The sequence below is a fragment of the Tiliqua scincoides genome, chromosome 3, assembly GCF_035046505.1.
Source record: "Tiliqua scincoides isolate rTilSci1 chromosome 3, rTilSci1.hap2, whole genome shotgun sequence".
Taxonomy (NCBI): domain Eukaryota; kingdom Metazoa; phylum Chordata; class Lepidosauria; order Squamata; family Scincidae; genus Tiliqua; species Tiliqua scincoides.
The window spans coordinates 163,447,926-163,469,105 of record NC_089823.1 but is presented as its reverse complement, the minus strand read 5'-3'; the positions used below and the strand labels follow the sequence as shown (position 1 = coordinate 163,469,105).

The 21,180-nt window shown below is 40.6% G+C and overlaps 1 protein-coding gene across 3 annotated transcripts in view; it reads right to left on the bottom strand.

Moving 5' to 3' along the window:
* Window positions 1–14,548: 14,548 nt before the first annotated feature.
* IDE (insulin degrading enzyme) overlaps window positions 14,549–21,180 on the bottom strand; it is a 75,385-nt gene continuing 68,753 nt past the window's right edge. For all 3 annotated transcript variants that reach the window (XM_066619935.1, XM_066619936.1, XM_066619937.1), the window contains 3 exons: window positions 20,780–20,852; window positions 20,387–20,454; window positions 14,549–18,849 (listed from right to left, as the gene is read on the bottom strand). In XM_066619935.1, coding sequence (XP_066476032.1) covers window positions 18,754–18,849; window positions 20,387–20,454; window positions 20,780–20,852 — 237 coding nt within the window. In that variant the 3' untranslated portion in view covers window positions 14,549–18,753. The remainder of the gene's footprint in view (window positions 18,850–20,386; window positions 20,455–20,779; window positions 20,853–21,180) is intronic.

Sequence of the window (21,180 nt, the reverse complement as noted above, 5' to 3'; positions counted from 1 at the left end):
TTTTGGTGTATGGTGTCCATTGAACAAATTTCAAATATAGGGAAAAATTACACTTTTAATTTCTTTATTTGGGTGAATGAACTATTAGATATTAAACTACATACAGTGCCTAGTTTAGCATTCAGAATAATAGCAATAATTGGATTTGATTATCTTCAATCCAGTTGATTATCGTTTACACACACACACACACACACATGTACAGGTCCAACCTTGTTATACACAATTTTTTATACATGAATTTGACTCAACACGAATGGCCCCTGCAAATGAGAAGGAATGTGCTGATCCCTGGAGAAGGGGAAAAATGCACCCCTTTAAAATGCTTTTCTTACTTCATCTCAACATGATGAGAAAGGCCCTTTAAATTAAAGGAAAATGGTCCTATACAATAGTTAGAGAGAGGACAGCCAGCTGACAATCCATCAATCATTCTCTCTCTAAAGGACCCCCTCCCTTCCCCTGCCCTGAACACATGAAAGAAAGATAATCCTTTCTAAGTGCTTGGAGAGAGACTGATTGTTGGATTGTCTTCCTAATGACTCTGTCTTAACATCACAAAGGTCAGCAAGGCTGTTTTTAAATCACTGGAGCAAAGGGGCTTTGTTTTTTAAATTGATTTGCTATAGTGCATTTTTTTGCCATCCAGTGAGTTCTGGAAACTGAACCCTTGCAAATAATGAGACTCAACCTATTTCTATCACCTGCATTGAATTTCAGCTCACATAATATTGCACATAATTTGCACATAATATTTTGCGATACAAGGACATCAGCAAGAGGGATCTGAAGGCTTTAGGAGTGGACCTCAACAGGTGGGAAACCCTGGCCTCTGAGCGGCCCACTTAGAGGCAGGCTGTGCAGCATGGCCTTTCCCAGTTTGAAGAGACACTTGGCCAACAGTCTGAGGCAAAGAGGCAAAGAAGGAAGGCCCATAGCCAGGGAGACAGACCAGGGACACATGCTCCCGGTGTGGAAGGGATTGTCACTCCCGAATAGGCCTTTTCAGCCACACTAGGTGCTGTTCCAGAACCACCATTCAGAGTGCGATACCATAGTCTTTCGAGACTGAAGGTTGCCGACTAATATTTTGCTTCCCAGAAAATTATTCCAGTTGTATTAAAATATATTTAGGCTGCAGTCCTATAATTCACATTAATTCAACATAATGTGTGCTGGATCCCATCCCCTCTGGCAGCAACCTCCCCAACCCTTTTCTTTCCTTGAACTTGCACCAGCGAAATTGCTGGCACAGGTCCAAGGAGGCTCATAGTGGGGCAGGAGCCTTAACATGCACTTGAAGTTCTCTTCTCCCCCAACACATTTATCTCTATGAACAAAACAGCTGTATGCATACCAAAGAATGGTCAGACAGCTTTTTCCTCCTTTTGCCTGAATACCAAAGCCTCCATTTGCACAAGTTCTAAATTGACAGCAGTGTCTTATTTGTAGAAGTTGAAATCTAGCATCCAGATTCCAAAGCCCACAGTGTTCTGTATGTCAGCCTGGGCTCACCTGATGTCTCATTCTTACTACAGCTCCTTTTATTCTGTTAGAAGCTGCTTCACAAGGTTCCTTCATTTTCTAGAGTGGTTTTTCAAGTAGCATAAAGGATTGCAATGGAAATGGTAACATTACACTATTGTGTGAAGTGGACATTGAAATTCCATCTCTCCTTGCAATACTGAAGCAGTTCCCCTTCCCCACTGAAATAGAAGAAGAAATTGCCGTGGGCAGGGAAGTTATGTGTACCCATTGGAGTGCCCTCTGTCTGCAAGGAATCTTTGGATTGGGCAGCTGTCTTTCTAAGATTTGAGTATGGAACCTCTGGTATACCTTTGTCAAATAGTTTCAGACTACTTGTACGTTTTTATGGTTTGAATCACTGTTATAATAATGTGGTCACATTTCTATCCTAGTCTTCCAGGAGCTCAGGACAGTGTACAACATCCCCTCCCCAATTTTACCTGCCTAACTCTGTGAGGTAGGTTAGGCTGAGAGATGGTGACTCACCCAAAGTTATCCAGTGAGCTTCATGATTGAGTGAGAATTTGAACTTAAGTCTTCCCATCCAATGTTTCCACCACTACTCTAAACCAGGGGTCTCCAAACTTTATGGCCAAAGGGCCACATCAAATATCTGGCACAGAGTTGAGGGCCAGGGAAAAAATATAAATATAAAATTTAAATAAATAGTGATGGAACTTAGTGAAGGAATGAATGAATGGCTCATTCATTCAACCTCTCTGGCCCTCAGAACACCCTCCAGACACAACCAGAGCATAATTCCAGTCGTGTTGGGTCGAGTGGGCCAGAGGCTTTCAGGGAACTAGAGACTGGCTGCGGGCCAGACAAAGGCTCACCCCGGGCCACATCTGGCCCCCGGGCCGGAGTTTGGAGACCCCTGCTCTAAACTAATTTTCTGAACATCACACACATACCTGGAATGATGTTTTAGAATTACAGTAGAATTGTGAAGTGCCATGTCTTCCAGTCTACAAAATCTAATGTTTTTTCCCTGTGTCACCCCTATGATTTATATTAGCTTGTTTGGTGTTCAAGTATCCCTTTATACTGAGGATGATCTGTGAAATGTGTTACTGATTATCTCTTTAGTTAAATCAGTTACTGATAAATCTCTTTAGTTTAGTTTCGTATTCTCTTTTTAAAAATATGAGTTTCGATATCACATTTTTAAAAACTAAACAAGTGTACTCCCCAGAAGAGAGAGCTCCTTACCTGCCAATTCCAACTTCTTTCAGCCATGTTTTCACCTATGGTGTCAGAGTTCAATTTCCAGTCTTACCCACAGGTTTCTCTGCTGCCACTGCAGCTCACTGGAGCCATAGCCAACATTCTGCTTGTTCAACTGACTCTGGGTAATTTATTCTATTTGACTTGGACTCTTCCATGACTGGGACAAGTGCTTCAGTTGGAGAATGGCTCCATAATACAGTAGTGCTTTTCTGATGACAGTTGTGTGATATTCATGGCAGGAAAATTAATGATGCTGCCATTCACCCCCATTCTAGAAAAGAGTATTGTCTGAATGCATGCTCCAGTGCAGGATCACGGTGGGACAAACTGGCAGCAAGGAGAACATACACTTCGAAGTATGTGTTGGTGTGCTAAAATACAGATCTCTGCATCACAATTGGAACAAATAGTGTAAACATATATGTTTATTCGTCTTCAAAAATCCATACGAGTGTCTGGAAACGTTGGCCAAAACAGCTTCCAGATGGGTGCTGCTGTCCACACTTTCTGCATGCTTGGTGTGGGAAATACTACTGTCACCCTGGTTTTCCTTCAGTAATCAATGTGTGGAATCTTCTCTAACACTTTACTTCAGCACTGTAATGAATTTAAAGGGAAAAGAACTTAAAACATTCACAGCAAGTTGGTCCTGTGAACAAATGCTAATACTGTCCCATACACACAAATCCCATAAATGCCTGTCTTGCCTGTCTAACCACATTCCATCCACCAATCACAATAGCACTGGCTGTGCTGATAAGTGGAATATATTACACTTCATCAGGTATCAAATATTGTGCTTGGAACAGTCTGAAAATGTGGTTACAGAAGGATTCTGAGCATAAATTTGCATTGATTGCATAATGAAGAATTTGGACTAAAAACCTGCACTTTGAAAAAAAGAAGTGTGAGAATGCTAGTCTAGAAAGTCTCTTGCATCTAGAATTACTGCTATAACGTATCATTTATTTCCAATACTGTGCTGATTAGCCTAGTAAAGTCATATGATACATGCTGGGAATATTATCCAATTTATTTGTTTAACCCTATATCCATCCTTCTTAGGAAGCATCTTCCTGGGATTGGAAGTCATCTATCCCTAAAGGCAACTGATGGAGGTTTGGATGCCTGGATCCTGGCACTAATGTGAAAGGATTTGTTCTTTTATATCAGCAAAGGAGGGCAACCCTAGAATGAAAGCTGCAGTAGTAGATAGGACTGCACTAATGTATCCTTGTGTGAGACTAGTTTGTGTCTTTGAGAAGCACAGTTAGATAGTGTCAGAGGCATGCTGTACTCGGGTGCCAAGGCAATGACATACCAAGGGTGGGGGAGGGAGCAATCTGCCCTGCGTGCCAGCAATAAGGGGATGCCCATGTTGCACGTTTGTCATTTTGAATATTGGGTACACCTTGCCACAGCCAGGGGTATCTAGATGCAGAGGTCAGGTTTACCTGTGGCAGCTAGTGACCAGGGTGGTGGGGGGTAGTCCTCCCCAGGTATCAGATAGGTAGGCCATTGTGCCAAGGTATGTAGGTCTGGTAACAGTCTTGTATCCGTTTCAATTTTCACTATCACCAAGCTGATTGTTTTAATGCATATTTGCCTGTGGAATTTAAATGTAGGAGCCAACCTAAATTGTTTTGATCATTTGGCAAAAGTTTGTATAAGTGTGGCATATGTTTAGCGTGGTGCACCAAAACAGACTGTTAAGACTGGTGGCTTGTTGTCTGCTCTAAGCCACAGTGAAGGAAACCAAGATGGAGGAAGGGGGGGAGAGAGAGGGACTGAGAGGGAAAGATTAATTATGAATTGAAAGCATAGGAGGAAGTCGCTGATATGGCAGCAGAGTGTTAAGAGTGCAAATTGAAGTAATTTGGTATGCTTTTGAAGATTAAGCCTCCAGCCAACTATGTTTATTTTTAGAAGTGCTTTTCTGCCATATGTAAGGTCAAATTAGATATTGCATATAAATGCACACAACAGCTCTGGCCAATGCTGTTTCACTAAAAAATAACATGAAAGTCCACCAGCACTTGGGGGAGGAATGAGATAGGAAAGGAGGAATGGTTTACCCTTCCATCCATTCTCAACTCCAGTTCTTCCTTCCTGCCTACTTGAAGGCCTAACACGCATATATTTACTTGTACAAGTTATTGCCAGGAATAGAAGGGCCTTTAAACTTCGCACATTTGAATTGCAATGTTTTTGTTCCTGCAGGTTTGGATCACTCATAAATCCTCTTATTTTCTACAGAATGCAAGCGTGACTTGCAGCTTAAAAGGGGGTTGATTATTTTTTCTGTCTGTTCTCTCCTTCTCAGTTCCCAAATCACATTACAGAATGCTAAATACTATGCATTTTCCTGGACAAGAGGCAGGGCTCTTTGTGATCAAAAAGGGGAGAATCACCCACACCTTGATTAGAAATATTTGGGCCAGGATTGAAGTTACACATTGCTTGTCTATGCCTGTGTCATCCTGCCTAGATATAAAGCCAAACACTTAAGATTTTGCAGTTCTCTTCCCCTTTTCCCCATGTCAACCCCAAGCTTACATACTCAATCAGTGGAAGGAAATTCTGTTAAAGCTGTACCAAACAACAGAGTAAAGTGGAAAATGTTTAGATAGCAGGTGTTGCTTCAAAAGGACCTGGCCAAACAAGCATGCAACAGCACCTGTCAAAACATTTCCCATAGGCACATTATTTCATGCTGAATGGTAGGCTAGCAAAGTTGTAGAAATGTGTTCTCCTGTTGCAAAGTGGATGCCCTTGGCTGCAAGTACAGAGTGCTAGAAAGTCACTTCTAAAGACCATCCATTAGCAGCCTTATGAGTGTTCATGAGAGTGATGGACTGCCCTATACAGAATACAGGGAAATTTGGCACTGGCTCCCTGAGGAGATGTACCTATTCTCTTTCAAGATCATAGCAGGCAAAGCTGCATTAGGTTGTGTACAAAATGGTCCAGCCTTTTTACTTCAGGAAGCAAGAGTGCAATTTTATGGCAAGGCCTTTCATGCTCTTTTAAAGGACGCAAGAGCTGCTGCCAGAATGAACATGTGGGTCCAGACAAAATGTTTAGGTTTAATTCACACAGCTGTTTTTAAGGCAGAAGAGCATAGAGCTGTGCAAGTGGATCTGCCGCTGTTGCTAGTTGAACCCCCTTCCCCTTAAAGTATGTATGCAGTCACTCAAATTATGCAGACTTTGGCCCTTATATGTGGCTGACTCCTTTCACATCAGACAAAAGGTTGGATTTCTCAGTAATTATGCTTAGGAGTGGGCATAGCTTCCTCATATTTAGGAAATAAAATTTGGAGGGAGGCAGTAAGTCTTGTGGATTTTACTAAGTCCACCTACCTCTTATCCTATAACTCAAACACTATTCACAGTCTGCTTTACATGGCAGACGGCCCACATCAACCTGGCTGATGGATGATTAACACAGGAATCCCCTCCTTGGCCCCAATCCAGTAGCATGAAACATGCCTAACCACTTTATGTCCAATTCAAAACAGAGATAAGGGTAGTAAAACTGCCCTCCAATCAATGTGCTTAACTGCTACATTGTGTCTACTGCTTTTGGTGGGTTTAGGTATACTTAACTTAGGTTTGCAGTAGGACTTGGCTCTCCTAGCTGAATGAGTGAACTACCTTCACTGAAAATCATTCTGGATGGAGAACATTGCTATATCAAGTGATGATGGTTGACAGTTATCCAAGTGAAATGCACATATTTGTGAACTCTCCCTAAGCCTGCAGCTTCTTGAAGCTTTTTTATTTTTTAAAAGCAAATTAACCTTATGATACTGTGGTTCTTTTTAAAGGGTCAAATAAGATGTTACTTCAGGCACTCAACTCAGCCTCATATGTGTTTTTTTTTTGTTGCATTATGTAACTACACAAAACAAATACCTTAGCCTGTTGCATGAGAGAGGAGGCTTTACTCTTTTACCCCCACTGTGGTCCCAATTTGAACTGGGGCTCCTAGGTACTACTTAGCAATACCCCTAAGCACCTAAGGCCTAATTATATGCTTAAAATACCATATGGTTTGATCCTGATCAGTGGATCCTTTGAGGTCACTCCAGAATTGTTTTCCAAAGCGACTGCTAAACAATAAGTGTGGGTTAACACATAGCTAGGCATGTCACAATCATGCAGAGGCTGTCTCAGTTAATTGCAGTTGACAAAACTCTGCTCGCTGGAAGTGGATGCAGGTGACAAAGCTTCCACAAGTAGGTGTTCTCCTGCCTCTGTGCCCTGCTTTCTCTGTGATCCTCTTCCCTTCTTTGTCAACATTTAAACCTGACAACCACATTCTCCTTCTTTAGCAAAAATATTGTAGGACCATTCTATGAAAAAAGTGGATGCTGTGTACATGCTTTCAGGAAAAGACTTACAATCACAGCATAGATGTCTCCTCCTAGAAAAAGGACTAATGTACAAAGCTCATAATCGATACCTGTTCCCCCTTACCAAATGAATTCAATTAAAAAGGCACTTGCTGTTTAGCATGTACGAGACAGGAAGCTATGAAACCAAGAATGCATTACTTTTATCCCAGTACCAAGGTATGTGAAGTGGTACAATTCACCACTGACCTACAGATTTCACAGAAGGGAGTGGAAGAAGAAAAAGTTCTTGTTTCATGTAGGGAAAGTCATACCCTACATGAAAAGTACACATTCTTATTCTGAATTGCCTGTATACTGCTTTTCAAGAAAGGTTGACAAAGTCATTTACGCAACAAAAATAAATACATGCCAGAGATGATGCAGGATCCAGATGTGCATATTTTTTAATATTTACAATGATGTTCATATGGGGGAAACTTTTCAAATGAGGACCTCAACACATTGATAAGCTACGTAGAATAACTGAGTTGCCTGGAAGACCTGTATTAGTTCACAAAGTATATGAAGTTATATCAAGCTAAAAAAATAAGTACTTGGTTCCATGTGGAAGTTTAAACAATGATGGAGAGGTGACTGGGGCAAGCAAAAATTATGTCAAAAGTGAGTTTCAACATCAGTCTATTTAGACTGCTAGTTAACTTTCTTGAACTTAATGGGAAGAAAGTTGTAGCTTAGAGCTGGTTCAGGAAAAAAGGTGATACAGCCCTCCAAGAGGTGTACCACTTCAAAGTGCCCTTAGGAATTACATGTTTGAAAGCTTTTCCTGGCTTGACTCCTGCCCCTAGCCCTGAAGGTTTGTGAAAACATTTTTGAGAATCCTTGGTTACAACTGTATAACCTTGATTCCTCTGTCTGGACTCTTAAATAGCCAAAATCTATAAAGGGTGAGCCAAACCCACCTTGCCATAGGTTTGGCTGCTAACTCAAGCCGGTTTGCCTAGTTTGGCAACTGCTATAAGCATGATATTCATCATCCCATGCTTAAACAGATTTTCGGCCTTTGACCTAAAGGTTCTGTTCACAGCCTACCTGTTGCTTATAACAGATGGGCTCAAAACAAGGTGTGCCAAATATGAATGACACGAATTTCGTTTTAGCCATGAACTATGTGGCCTAATGCAAGACACTCTTTTCCATGACTCAATGTCCCCCCTGGACATAAGGGGATAATAATAGTGCCCTGTATTATAAGGTTCTTGGAAAGATGAATACAACAGCATACGCAAAGCAATTGCACAACTGAAATAGGCTCTATAACCTATAAATCTTGTTGATTATATTGTTATTAGGAATGCCCATCAAGGCAAGAGAAGTGCCAAGAATAATCATCAGTTAAAAACGGGAAGCAACTCTCATTAAATTAGCATCCTGTTAAATCAATGACAGCTGTCAGACCACTGAATGAGACTGCAAACGTTTTGCAGTGATTCAGTTTCATTACTTGCTCATAAAGGAAGAAATGAACACAGTAGCCGCTCCATTAACTCAAATGTATGCTGTCTTCTCCATATACTACACACAGGATTGACTTTTTTAAAAAAAAATTAACAGCTGTTGGCTTAGTGCAGGTTGGGAAACCTCAAAATGGTATAAGACACAGTACTGAAAATTTACCCAAGAACTGCAGAGCTCCACTGAGGTCTGCAAGAGCAGGAAAAATGCAAAATCAGTGCCGGGACTGATGGAGATAAAAGGAACGGCTCATCTACTGGTTCAGAAAAAGTAATGGCACAGTCTTTCTGGGACTGTACCACTTCACAGTGCAGGCCCTCCTACGTAGGTGGCTCTCTAGGTTTGTGGTGAGGACTACCTTAGCAGAAGAGATGGGAGAAAGGAATTTGCCCATGGAACCACTCTCTTGTCAGAGGGATTTGCTCTCTCCCCACTACACAAGGGCCATGGGCACAGAAGTGGTCTTAGGAATTGGCAGTGGAACTCAGAGCCTCAGTAGCTCACCAGCAATGCTGATCCTCGATGCCCTCTCCTTCAGAATAGAGATGTAGGATATGAATCTTGCAGTTGTCGCATTTAAGGTCAATCTAGAGAGCCTTCATTGAAAACACAGGTGATGGAAGGATCAGAAAGCCCGGAGGCTTTTCAAACGTCAGATAGCTGCTAAGGACCCAGCTTCCCTCTCAGGACAAAATAGCAACTTCAAGATGCCTGTTGTCAGGACTGTAGTGTAAGGTTTCATTTCTTATCCCCTGTAGATGATCCCAATTCAGATTCCTCCCCCCCCCCCCCCCGGCTGCTGTTTAAGAAACAAAAATGTTAGAGCAAATACACAATGACTCCTCACCTGGTTGGAGTTTTATCTGACAGTGACAGGCAGCCCAGCCATTCTCCATATCAGTGGGGCAAAACAAGTACAATCTCTCAAGGGGCATATTGCAATCTCAGTAATAGGCACCTAGTCACATTGGTTCAGTAATGCAGAAGGTGGAGGGCTGCATCCTGCACATTTTTGTATCTTTAAGATGGGCCCTTCAAGGAATTCCAAGGACCCTCACAGCACCATTTGAAAGAGGAAATAAAAATAAAGTAGGATACAGTACCCTGTTAGGAGGAAAGAAAGAGCAGAATGGGCCATGCTTCTACTCTGCCCCAGGCACCACTGGAAAATCCAACAAGGGAACATCTGGATTGCAGTCCTATTCCAGCGTTAAAACAGTCTCACCACAACCACAAAACCACTCATGAGCTCCCTGCTGGGATACAATGAGATCCATGTGTAAGCCTGGGGATTGCTCCCAGCATTGTAGTTCATTGTTGCAGTCAAGCGTCCCCTAGCAACTCACATTTTTCGAAAAAGGATGACTTCCAGGGCTGACCCAGGATCTTTCAGCACCTGAGGCATTGGTGCACTTGGTGCCTCCCTTGCACAGCTCTGTCACTGCCTCTGCTACTTCCTCTCCCTTTCCTGGGATTCAAGAAGGAAGAGGGGAACAGCGTGGAAGACAAAGAATGGAGATGAGGAGAGTGGTGGTTTGAGAGTGGTGTCAGAGATGCACCAGCTCACCTGTCTTCTGCTCAATTTTCCTCTTCCTTTTTGAATGGAAGGAACAGGAGAATCGGCAGAGACATGTAAGTGGGCATCCTCCACCAATCCACCACCGGAGGTGACCACCATAGTTGGCTTTATGGAGGGGTGTGGTAATTCACATTGGTCAGCTTATCATCCACAATGACCAACTTATTAGCTGGTCAAAGGAAAGCATTTTGGATTTGAACCGAATCAAAGCTGCAAGAGAGCAACACTCCAGCACCAATGCAGCCATGCTGTGGTGTAGGCTTCACAAGGAACCTACTTGAACCATTCACTAATGAAGTTATGCCGTATCACTCAAGCTGGAGGTGATAGGGCAAAACAGATACCATTTTTGGAATCCGCACCAAGAATATAACCAGGAATAGGTCTAACTTTAAAGACAACTAAATGTGTGCTGTGCAGCCACAGTGCAGAAGTCTCAGGTAACAAATCTTTTTGCTGTCTTTGTGGGTCTAATAAAGTGGACAAAATGCCAGTACTAGGCTGCTGGAGGCCCTGGGTTAAAGTTATGCAGTGCCCTCCCCCCACCCCACCGTGACACCTCCCTGCTCCCTGATGGTTCTTTGGGTTCTCTTGCTACCACCAGCACTGACTCATAGTATCTGGTGGGACAGGCCTTCAGCCAATGCCTGATCTTGATGCCACCCATTGGGGGAATGGGTTAAGCAACCTTCTCTCCAGGGCTCTGATAAAAATCAGAATGCACCCTGCCACAGAAAAAGAAAACACTGGGAGAGCCCATCATAAATCTCTCGTGTTGCTTGCTATCTTGGCATTAGGTGACAGGCACTAGCCCCTGTAGCAGGGACTAACAATGGGTTTTTCAGAAGTGTTATATCACTGTGATTTGGATAGGATCATTTAAGCCTAGAATTGCACTTGCTCATGTAGGATAAAATCCATCAACATTTATCTGCACTCTGAGCCAATTACGGTCAGTTCCTAGAAAGAAGTTTAGAATTACGATGCTATACCATCAGGATTGTCTTTGCTTGGCATCTTAGAAACCAGCTAGAGACACTGCAAATTATTCTGGCAACTGAAACTCCTGTTATAATAACTATATGGGAAGGTTGTTTCAACTACTAATCAAGTTAAAGGGACCAATTCTCTGAGTGGGGTAAAGGAAGATCTGAACAGCTCAGGTTAATCATTAAAACTGGACAAAAGGGAGATACAGGCCCGCAAACTGGAGAATTATTTCAGGGTTGGGATGGAGGAGCCACCAATACATCTGCTTGTACTTCTCTGTGCTAGTTAGCAAAGACTCTCCCCAGAATTCATCAAGCCAGTCCAGGTCAGAGAGTAGTAGATTAACATCTTAAGGCACAGCCCAACTGTTAATATTTTGGTGCAACCCTCTTATAATTAACCACAGCTTTCAGCTGGAGAACTTCCAGTTGCATGGAACCCTTAGTCACTCTCTTCCTGTCAAAGGGAATAATTATTATTAATGGATTCCACACAGCCAGAATATTGAGAGTCTGAAACCAAGGAATATAGCAATTCACTGTTACACCAGGCTTACTCCAGCCTTACAAAGGGAACATTTGCTACAATGTGCATACAGACATCAATGGTTTTGTCATTATAGGTAAAGACACAATTCTTCAGATATAGAACACAGGAATCTTTTCCCTACTCTTACCTCTAAATTCCTGTTATTTATTTTAAAAATATTATATCCCACCTTTCCCATGCTGAAGCAAATGCCCATGGTGGCTTACTAAGGCTGCAATCCTAACCACACTTTCCTGAGAGTAAGCCCCATTGAATAAAATAGGACTTACTTCTGAGCAGACCTGGTTAGGATTGTGCCCTAAGTTCCACAATAAAATGTACAATATATAAAAACACTGTTCTTGAGAAAGCAGGAAGGTATTCAATATCCTTTGGGTTTCTCCCTCCCCTCTTCAGGGAGTACAGCCTGCTGCCAATTGGCTCCTCTTTGAGAGCGATTCCCATTTTCCTAACTTGCAGAGATGGGAGAACTTGAAACCAATACAACAGAATGCAACCAAAGTGTAACAGAACTCCAGACATTAACAGAGTAATGGTGATAGTGACCAAAGGAGGACAGTGGAAGGATCCTATCCATCTCTTCACAAGTAGTTTATCATGTAGATGGATTTGATAATTCTAACCCCATAAAGCTGTGAAAAGTCACCCTCCTGCTTTCTCAACAACAGGAATTTGCAGGTAAATGGAAAAAAATTGTTTTCTCCAAGGAAACAGGAGTGGGCATTCAATATCCTTTGGGATATAACAAAGCACTATGAGCATCATGGGCATATGGTCCTCATTGTGACAGACCCTCTGCAAAACTTTCCTCTCAAATATGGTATCACCAGGAGCAAACTCAGCCACCCTGCAGTGCTTGATGAATGTGTGCACTAATTTTTGACTGGCTACCAGAGAGTTCTCATCCAAAGCAATACAAGCCTCAAACCCAGCTAAAGTTGCCAACCCTTCAACTAGCAGCTTTATTATATTCAGAACAAACACTACCATGGTCTGTATCATGTAAAGTTGATCAACCATTAACTGTGAAACTCACGTGGAAGAATTTCTCAGAGTGGCACAGAATGTAATTTCCTCGTAAGTCAATCCACTAACCAGTTAAACTGGATCACTTGGATTTAAACACATGGATGTGTTTCAAAGGAGCTCATTTCGGCAGCATTTGCTCTGTTACCCCATGTAAAGTCCCAGCCTGCTCAATGGGGCTACTTGGATCTGTGACAGCTAACACACTGGCACAGAACCGAGTAGCCCCATGTAGGGCTGTTAGGCCTGGTTCCGGGGTTAGGATACAGTGGGGGTCTCCTACAGTTCAGGCCATCCCTGCCATGTCAGTCTGAAGTGTCCCCCACTTCCTGCCCTTGCCTCTTGGAGCATAGGATTAGGTTACCAGCTGAGATTTCTTTCCAAATAATGCTACAATTCTAAGCATTCTGACTAGGAAATATGTCCCATTGATTTCAGTCTGTTTTTGCTTCATCAACTTGCACACTTGCATCTACTGATCAGATTGGACACAGAACCTTCCAAGGCCTAAGTTTAGGATATAGTCCTAAACTTGGAAGTTCTGTTGAAATCAGTAGGGCTCAAACACACATTTAGGATGAGGTTGTTATTTGTTTACATCAAAAAGATTTAAACAAGGAGATTCTGCTATTTTTATACATGGTGCTTTATCAATAAAGATGCTAAGAAGCAGTGTACAACAGAATATAGATCATAAATAGCCATTAAAAATAGCAGATGAGTAGAGCAGGACTACAACCAAAAAGCCCATGTTTTTCATGGGGATATATTTGGTCTGCATGTAAGATGGAACTCAAAGCAAGGCTTTATAGAAGATCTTAAACAGTGGGATGGGGAAGGATATTGTTGCTTCAACTGGCCAAAGATTTACAAAAACCAAATTGAGACTAAAGGAAACAGACTTCCTTTATATAAAAGCTGAAGAAGCACACCCTAATAGACCCCCTTCTAACTGAACAAAGTTATTAGTTTCTCAGTGTGCTGCAGTGAAACAATACAAGTTGAGCCTCATTATTCCTGTGGGTTCTGTTCCAAGCATCCAAGTGGATGGCAAAAAAGGCACTATAGCAAATCAATTTAAAAAACAAAGTTTCTTTGCTTGGGTGATTTAAAAACAGCCTTGCTGAGTTTGTGATGTAAGATAAGAGTCATTAAGAAGGCAATCCATCAACCAGTCCTCCTCCCAGTGCTTACAAAGGCATTTCACTCAGTCCCTCCCTTCACCAATGCAAAGTGATCACCTTTCTTTCACATGCTGGCGGGGAAGGGAGGGGTCACCTGGAGAGAGGAGGATTGATGGATTGTCAGCCAGCTGCCCTTTCTCTCTCTCATTAAGGAGGCTATTGTTAAAGGACTGTTCAGTTTTTTAAACTGATTTTAAAGGGGTGCATTTTTCCCCTTCTCCAGGGATCAGCACATTCTTTCTCATTTGCAGGGGCCATTCATGTTGAGTCAAATCCATGTATAAAAAATCCATGTATAAATAGGCTGGACCTGTAGTTCAAAAGATAATATTTTGGAAAGCTTCAACAAACATTATTATTTTGACTTTTGTAGCTATTACTCATTCCTGATTATTTAAACCACCCATATTTTGGTGTTTTGAAAAAGGATGTTTAGAAACCCTGAGGCAAGAAGTTAAACAGTTCAGCATCATTAAAAACTATAATCACTATTCTTAACATGACATCTTGAGCCCAGCCAAGTAAGCAGTTGACAAATGCATTACTACAAGTATGTGACAAAGTTAAAAACAAAACCATTTAAAAACTCCGGAGGTTATATTCAGAACGTTTATTGTCAAGAGTATGACAAGCACTCTGCCATACTTTGTCAACATGCACCCAATTCCACATCAACTGCTCAAAATAGCACTTGCAAAAATTACAGTCATCTAGTCATAATTTATGGTTTGTTACATAAATTTTGTTAACGAGCACTAAAAACCGAATTACAGTGTAGTCTAGGTAGTCTGTTATTGCTTGTCGACACTGCAGCATTGGATCTACAAGAGAGAATCCACAGATGCCTGAGTTATCAAACTGCATTGTTCTACCAAACTCAAACTATAAAATGCTGGAGAACACCTAAGATCTATAACATTGCTGTAGACTCAGGGAGCCTATAGCATGTAGACATGCTGATTTCATGGTATGTTTGAATAAAGTTTAGTGTAACATTTACTGATGTTTTCAGATATTGGTTTTATATATTTTGCTACTTGCCTTGGCCATTCCTATAAGTAAATATAAAGTCAATAAATATAGGCCAAGGTCTAAAGGGTCATGGACAGTGGTACTACACACGCACAGGCTTTTCAGCTTCTTCAGTTTATTAGGAACCCTTTGAGCCCTTTCCAGAGAGTTCCCACCAACCCACCCAAGCCCCTTGGGAATAATTTTCCAATAGACACAACGAGCTGCCTGCTGGAAGGGAGAAACCAGCAACCCTCACTATATGTACATGGAAGCATTTTGCATGCATGTACAAGCCTCTCTGGCATGGCCAAAGGTTCTGTACTCCTCAGCTCTGAACATCTGACTCAATCGGAAAATGTGTTGCACGTGCTGTGCCACTGTTGTATTCTGCCTAAGGTATAACCCTAGCACAAGTTTTAAGGGTCAGCAATCCTGAGACCACTTAGCAGTATGTAATCAGTTGAACCAACTCTCAGTTAAGTCCTAAGTGGTTTCATCCTTGCAATATAAATGTGCACTCTATATTGTGGAGCTATGGGAGGATTTATATCATTGCATAAGTTACAAAATATATTCCATTTTTGTTAATATACTTTGCTACATGAGGAACTATCCTCTGTAAACCAATCTTCTGCACAAGAGTCGAAATGTCAATACTGACCATTTTCTTCATTTAAATATTCCATCTCAAAATATAGTGTGTGGTTTACACTCCAATTTTCTCTTTAAAAATAGCTGCATAAGTAATTTTAACCAAAAGGTCAAAGAAAATGTTACTTCAAAAAATAAAGAAATAAAGATATTTCTTCTTGGTGAAGAAATATCCAACAGATTCATGGGAAAATGTAGGGGAGAAGTATGAGGGAACTTCATTGGTCAATGTAGAAATGCAAACAATTTTTTGTTAGCAGTTGGTAACATCAATGTAAAGTAGCACATGTTCCAACATGTCAAGTCCACTCTTCCAGCATTTCCTACAACAGGGAAAGGAGAGAGAGCAAGGTTGCAATCCTAACCACACCTTCCTAAGAGTAAGCCCCATTGAACAAAATAGGACTTATTTCTGAATAGACCTAGTTAGGATTGTGCCCTAAGTTCAATTGCTCCATTGTGTAAGTCGTTCTTGGGACACAGGTGACATTTACTCATGCCAAGATTCTGTTGTGGGGAATCAAGCATAATATCCTTGATTTCATTCACTGCTTCCAGGGGAAAAGTCACCAGCACATAGGGTGGACACAAAATGGGTATTGTCATGGATCTGGTGACACACATAATGTTGCTACAGCACAATCCATCATCCACAGACATAGTCATAGAATCATGTGCATTTTCAACACATGTTAAATACAGAGTATATAATGAGTTTCAACATGATGTCACATTGTGAAGCAACCATTTAATGTTCACCGTGTGGTCAGATCGATTTTCAGCATGTTATTAAGTGAAACAATACAATCTTCATCACATGTTGAAAAGAGATCTTTCTGTGTAACAAAACAAATTTAATGACCTGCCTATCATATAGGTAGCTGTAATGTGTGCTGGACTTGACAGACACGAAGGGCTGACTTTCTGTAACACAAAACATACCCAAAAGATTATGTCCTTGTTATCATTAAACTCTCTGCTCTTGCTTTGTGTAAATGAAAGATGGGATATGTTCTTCAATCTTAACAAGATGAAATACAGCAATGACACAATATTTTGTACCTACAAGATAAAGAAGGCGAATTAATTTGATGTGCCCAAGTTAACTGTTTATTTCTTTTTTGATTAAACAGTATCTCCTTGCTATCTATTATATTATCATGTAGATGCAAACAATTTTATTTTGAAAATCAACAAAACAATCAATGTAAGTTGGGATTAAATATAAACAGGATGGGTGGGATGGTCAAAGCACCCAGTTTCCAGCCTGATCCTGCAAATACATAACCAACGCCCTTATTAAGATTAGTGCTTTGCAGGTCAGATTTCTAAAGTGAAGTACAGTTTCACTTTGAAAACTTGGTTGAGGCTAGAAATCCACTGTGATCTTTAAGATTCTTGCTTTATACCTGACCCTGAGTATCTATAATGTCAGATCCCCATGTTTAAACATTTAGCACTTTTGAATCCATATAAAGAACCTGAAAGCACACTAACTAAAGCTAATTTGAGGAATGTTTAATGCCTTTTCACTCCAAAATCAGATTAAACCCATTTGGGACATATGGGTTCTCTGTGCTTTTAGTGGCAAAATTCCTCCTAAAATTAATAAACAAATGGAACCTGTTATAATTGTCTCACATTTTTGCCCTTTTATTTTACATATAAATATTTTCCATTTTGTGCTGTTTTACTAGGAATCAATTGGCCTAAGGTTGTTGTCTCCTGAACTGGGTAATGTTGTGCTATTATTGCATTTAAAATGCCTAAAGTACCAAATAAAAATGATACAAGATGAGCATGTGAAGAACACACATCAAAGGCTGTTTGAAATGCTGGAAGCAAGCTTTTAAGCACACAGAATTCTGCCTCGGGCAGGTTGAACTTGAAGTGGTTGATGTTTAATTACTGACACGATTAAGTAAACGTTAGCCTAACAGTGCAACATTAAATTATTCTCTCTTTTTCCTTTAAGCATCTAAGCCAGAAGAAGAATTCTGTGGAGCTTGGAAGCTTACATTTAACATCTTAAACAAGTGTAAATGCTTTGTGAGACCAACACAGCTGCTATGATTGTCATCATGTCATCAAGCAGTGTCTCCCAGTCACAGATGGTCGAAAAGTGCATTTGAGGGATCTAGGCACCAGGCAGTTGAGCTGGGACAAAGTCCCTCTTAACTCAGTGGGACTTACTGAGTAAACATATACAGAATCAGTCTGTACAAACCTTAACCTACCACATTGGCTACATGTGCCCACAGTTTAAATATGTGACAGTCTTTTTGACAAGGCATACACTAACCAAAATTGGACAAATCTGATAGGATATCTAAAACAGTTCATTAACAATTAGAAGAATACATCTCAAATAAAACAATTTTATTTATTCAAAGGAAACATCAGAATAACCCTGAGAAAAGTAAAGGGTTATAAACAGTCAAGCTAACATACTTGGGAAGGTAGAGATGGCTACCCAAGTGTTTCCAACATTTTACTAGTCTGAATATAAAATGTCCTCAAATGTGTACAAAGATTAAAACTATGTCAATATACCTAGCAACTCTTTTTCAGTCAGACATTTGATGTCAGATTTTCTTGTTTCCACTGATCTATACAGAACCTAAATGTTGTTCTGAGAATTATTTTTTTGAAGATATTATTCAATGTTCTTTCTTTAAAATGTCAGCATCTATCTTTTAATAATGTTTTGTTCCACATCCAAGACAATAAATTTCCCAAGGGCTTTATCGTAACAACCTTTCAAAAGAAAAATAAGGGCATTTAAAGTAACATCAGTTCTGAAAACTTCTTCATTGTCCATTATGCAAGCAATAAAAGGGCCACACAATTGTAAAATATGCCATACCTATACAGGCCTTCAAATATACCACTTGATTTTGGTTTCCAAGAGTGGCTCTACAATAACATGACGCATGACTACAGCCTATTTGCCTAATTTGCTGTAACCCTATCACACCATTAATGCTGAATGAACCTAGAAGGAATCCTGGACTCTCATAATGGACAAGACAGTTTGTCCTAGTAACAGTTTAAGGTGTTTGCTCATTATGAAAACCCATTGAAGCCACACAAGACCGATCCACTTCCAGTTCTTCACCCAACAAGATTCTTCACAGTTTTGCAGCCATGAAGTTGATATGTGGTTTCACCAGAGGAAAGAGTGGCAAACTGCGCTTGAATTCTGTCATATTTTGAATCACGTCTGGCTGCATGTTGGGGAAAAAAGAAAGTCAGATTCAAGCACATGCAGGCAGATATGTACATGCTATGGTTAATTCATTTTTAAATTATAAACTAAAGGGTGACTGAGTCCTAGATTTGGTTGCAAAAGACGTCTGAAAAACCTAGGACTTTGATCCAAACCTGGAAACCTAATTTACATAAGATTTTCATTTGAAGTCAAAGTTACTCAGACAAATGAACATTGCTATAATATGCTCTCCTTTAAAACTAAACAAAAGTCAACTGTGACAACAGTTTAACCTTGGAAACACAATTATATAACTTAATTCACAAAAGGGATCCATGTTGCTCAAAACTCCCAAAAGGCACACTGAAAACCACAAATAAGTCATGAGTACTTGAGCTGAATTTGAGTGGAATGTAGCCCCAGAACATGGGAAATAAGGATATCTTTAAATACATGCACATTACTCAGTAAAGGCTAGTAAGCCTCCCACATATCTAAAAGGAGAAGACTTCCAAGGCTAGCAGCATCGTACTTCTCTAAGCAAGGAACTAAACAATATATGAGTGGATTAATGGATAAGCATCAAGGGTTTAGGGATAATGTAGAATAAGGACCAAAATGGGTTTGAAAGCAGAAGTTCAAATTCAAATTCAAAAACCTTTATTGGCATTAGCAAGAAAGCAGAGGTTGGGATCTAAAGGTGGTTTCTGAATTATGGCAAGAGCCTAATGATATTCAGCTCAGGAAAATCTGAAACACTAATGTAAGCACACAGCATCTTTATTATCACCATACAATCCATTTTTTTCCTTAATATCTGGTTGAGACATAAGTTAAAACTGGCTTGAGGGTAGGAGCCAGAGCATTCCCAGAAGCAACTGGTTTCCTGGTGACAATCTGCTTCAATCTAGAGCAAGGGTCTCCAAACCCCGGCCCAGGGGCCAGATACGGCCCACAGTGAGCTTTTATCCGGCCTGTGGCCAGCCTCTTCTCCCCTGAAAGCCTCTGGCCCACTTGGCCAAACATGACTGGAACTATGCTCTGGTAGCGTATGGAGGGTGTTCTAAGGGCCAGAGAGGTTGAATGAATGAGGTTGAGTCCATTCATTCATCTAAGTTCCATCTCTAATTATATAAATTTTATATTTAAATTCTTTTTCTGGCTCCCAATTTTTTTCTGGCCCCCCAAATTTTTTTTCTGTGCCAGATATTTGATCTAGAGGCTGAGATGCACATGCTGCTGCTCTCACATATCTGCCAACATAGCAATTAACGTTCACTTTCTCTGTGTGGATGTGATCACTCAGGGTGTTTGTGCTGCTCTGTATGGAAGCTATTTATGGGTATCTAAAATAGATCCTAACCTTGTTGGTTTGTTTATAAATAAAGTAGCCAAATAAAACTATTGTCAAAGCAAATGTGATTTGAACAAGAAAAGAATGGATTTGTTCAAACTTTGCTCTCAGAGGTAATTATGACCCTTAGAGCCTGATCCAATTCTGGGCCAGTGCCAGTCTCTATGTTCTTACATACGGTTAAAATGCCAACTTTTACCTGTGGCAGTGGTGGTGCTGGTGCCAGATTTACATCATTTTGGCTTGGAAATTCTCCGACAACAGGACCTTTTGTTTTGAAAAGAAGATTAGATCTGTCAACATATCTCATTACATGTACACATTCTAAACAGATCATTTAAATACATATTGAAATGACAGACTAATTTTTCCTCATTGGCTGGAATTCTGCAAAGTTCAAATTTTTATCACTTTGGTTATTCTTCAGTACTCATGTAAGTGAATGTACTTTCCCCCATCCACTGGAGGTCATAAATATTCTTCCAAAACTGAGTTTTGCAGAGCAGTATGTTTCTTCTTTGTGACAATCTGCTTTACTGGGCTAAACTCAACAAGGACCTTTTGAAAGACAACAAATACACTCAATACTTACAAGAATCCATTTCTCTTGCTAGTACATGTACCGATACTTTATGTCTTCTTTGGGCATCTATTGCCAGCATCTCCTACAGAAGTAAGTAGGTCAGTTTAGGCAAAGACCAACTAAATTTTTCAATGCAAATTTCATAGCATGAAGAAACATGCTGGCCCTGAATAAACATGACCTCAGAAAACATGACAAGCAGGCAGTACCATCTACCAAACAAACTGGGATACCCAGAAATCATTTGTGTTACTAAGGGTGCAATCCTAACCCCTTATGTCAGTGCTTTTCAGCACTGGCATAGCGGTGCCAATGGGACATGTGCTGCATCCTGCAGTTGGGTGTCACTCCCAGAGGCCTCCTCAAAGGGAGTGTTTGTTCCCTTACCTCAGAGCTGCATTGCCCTTATG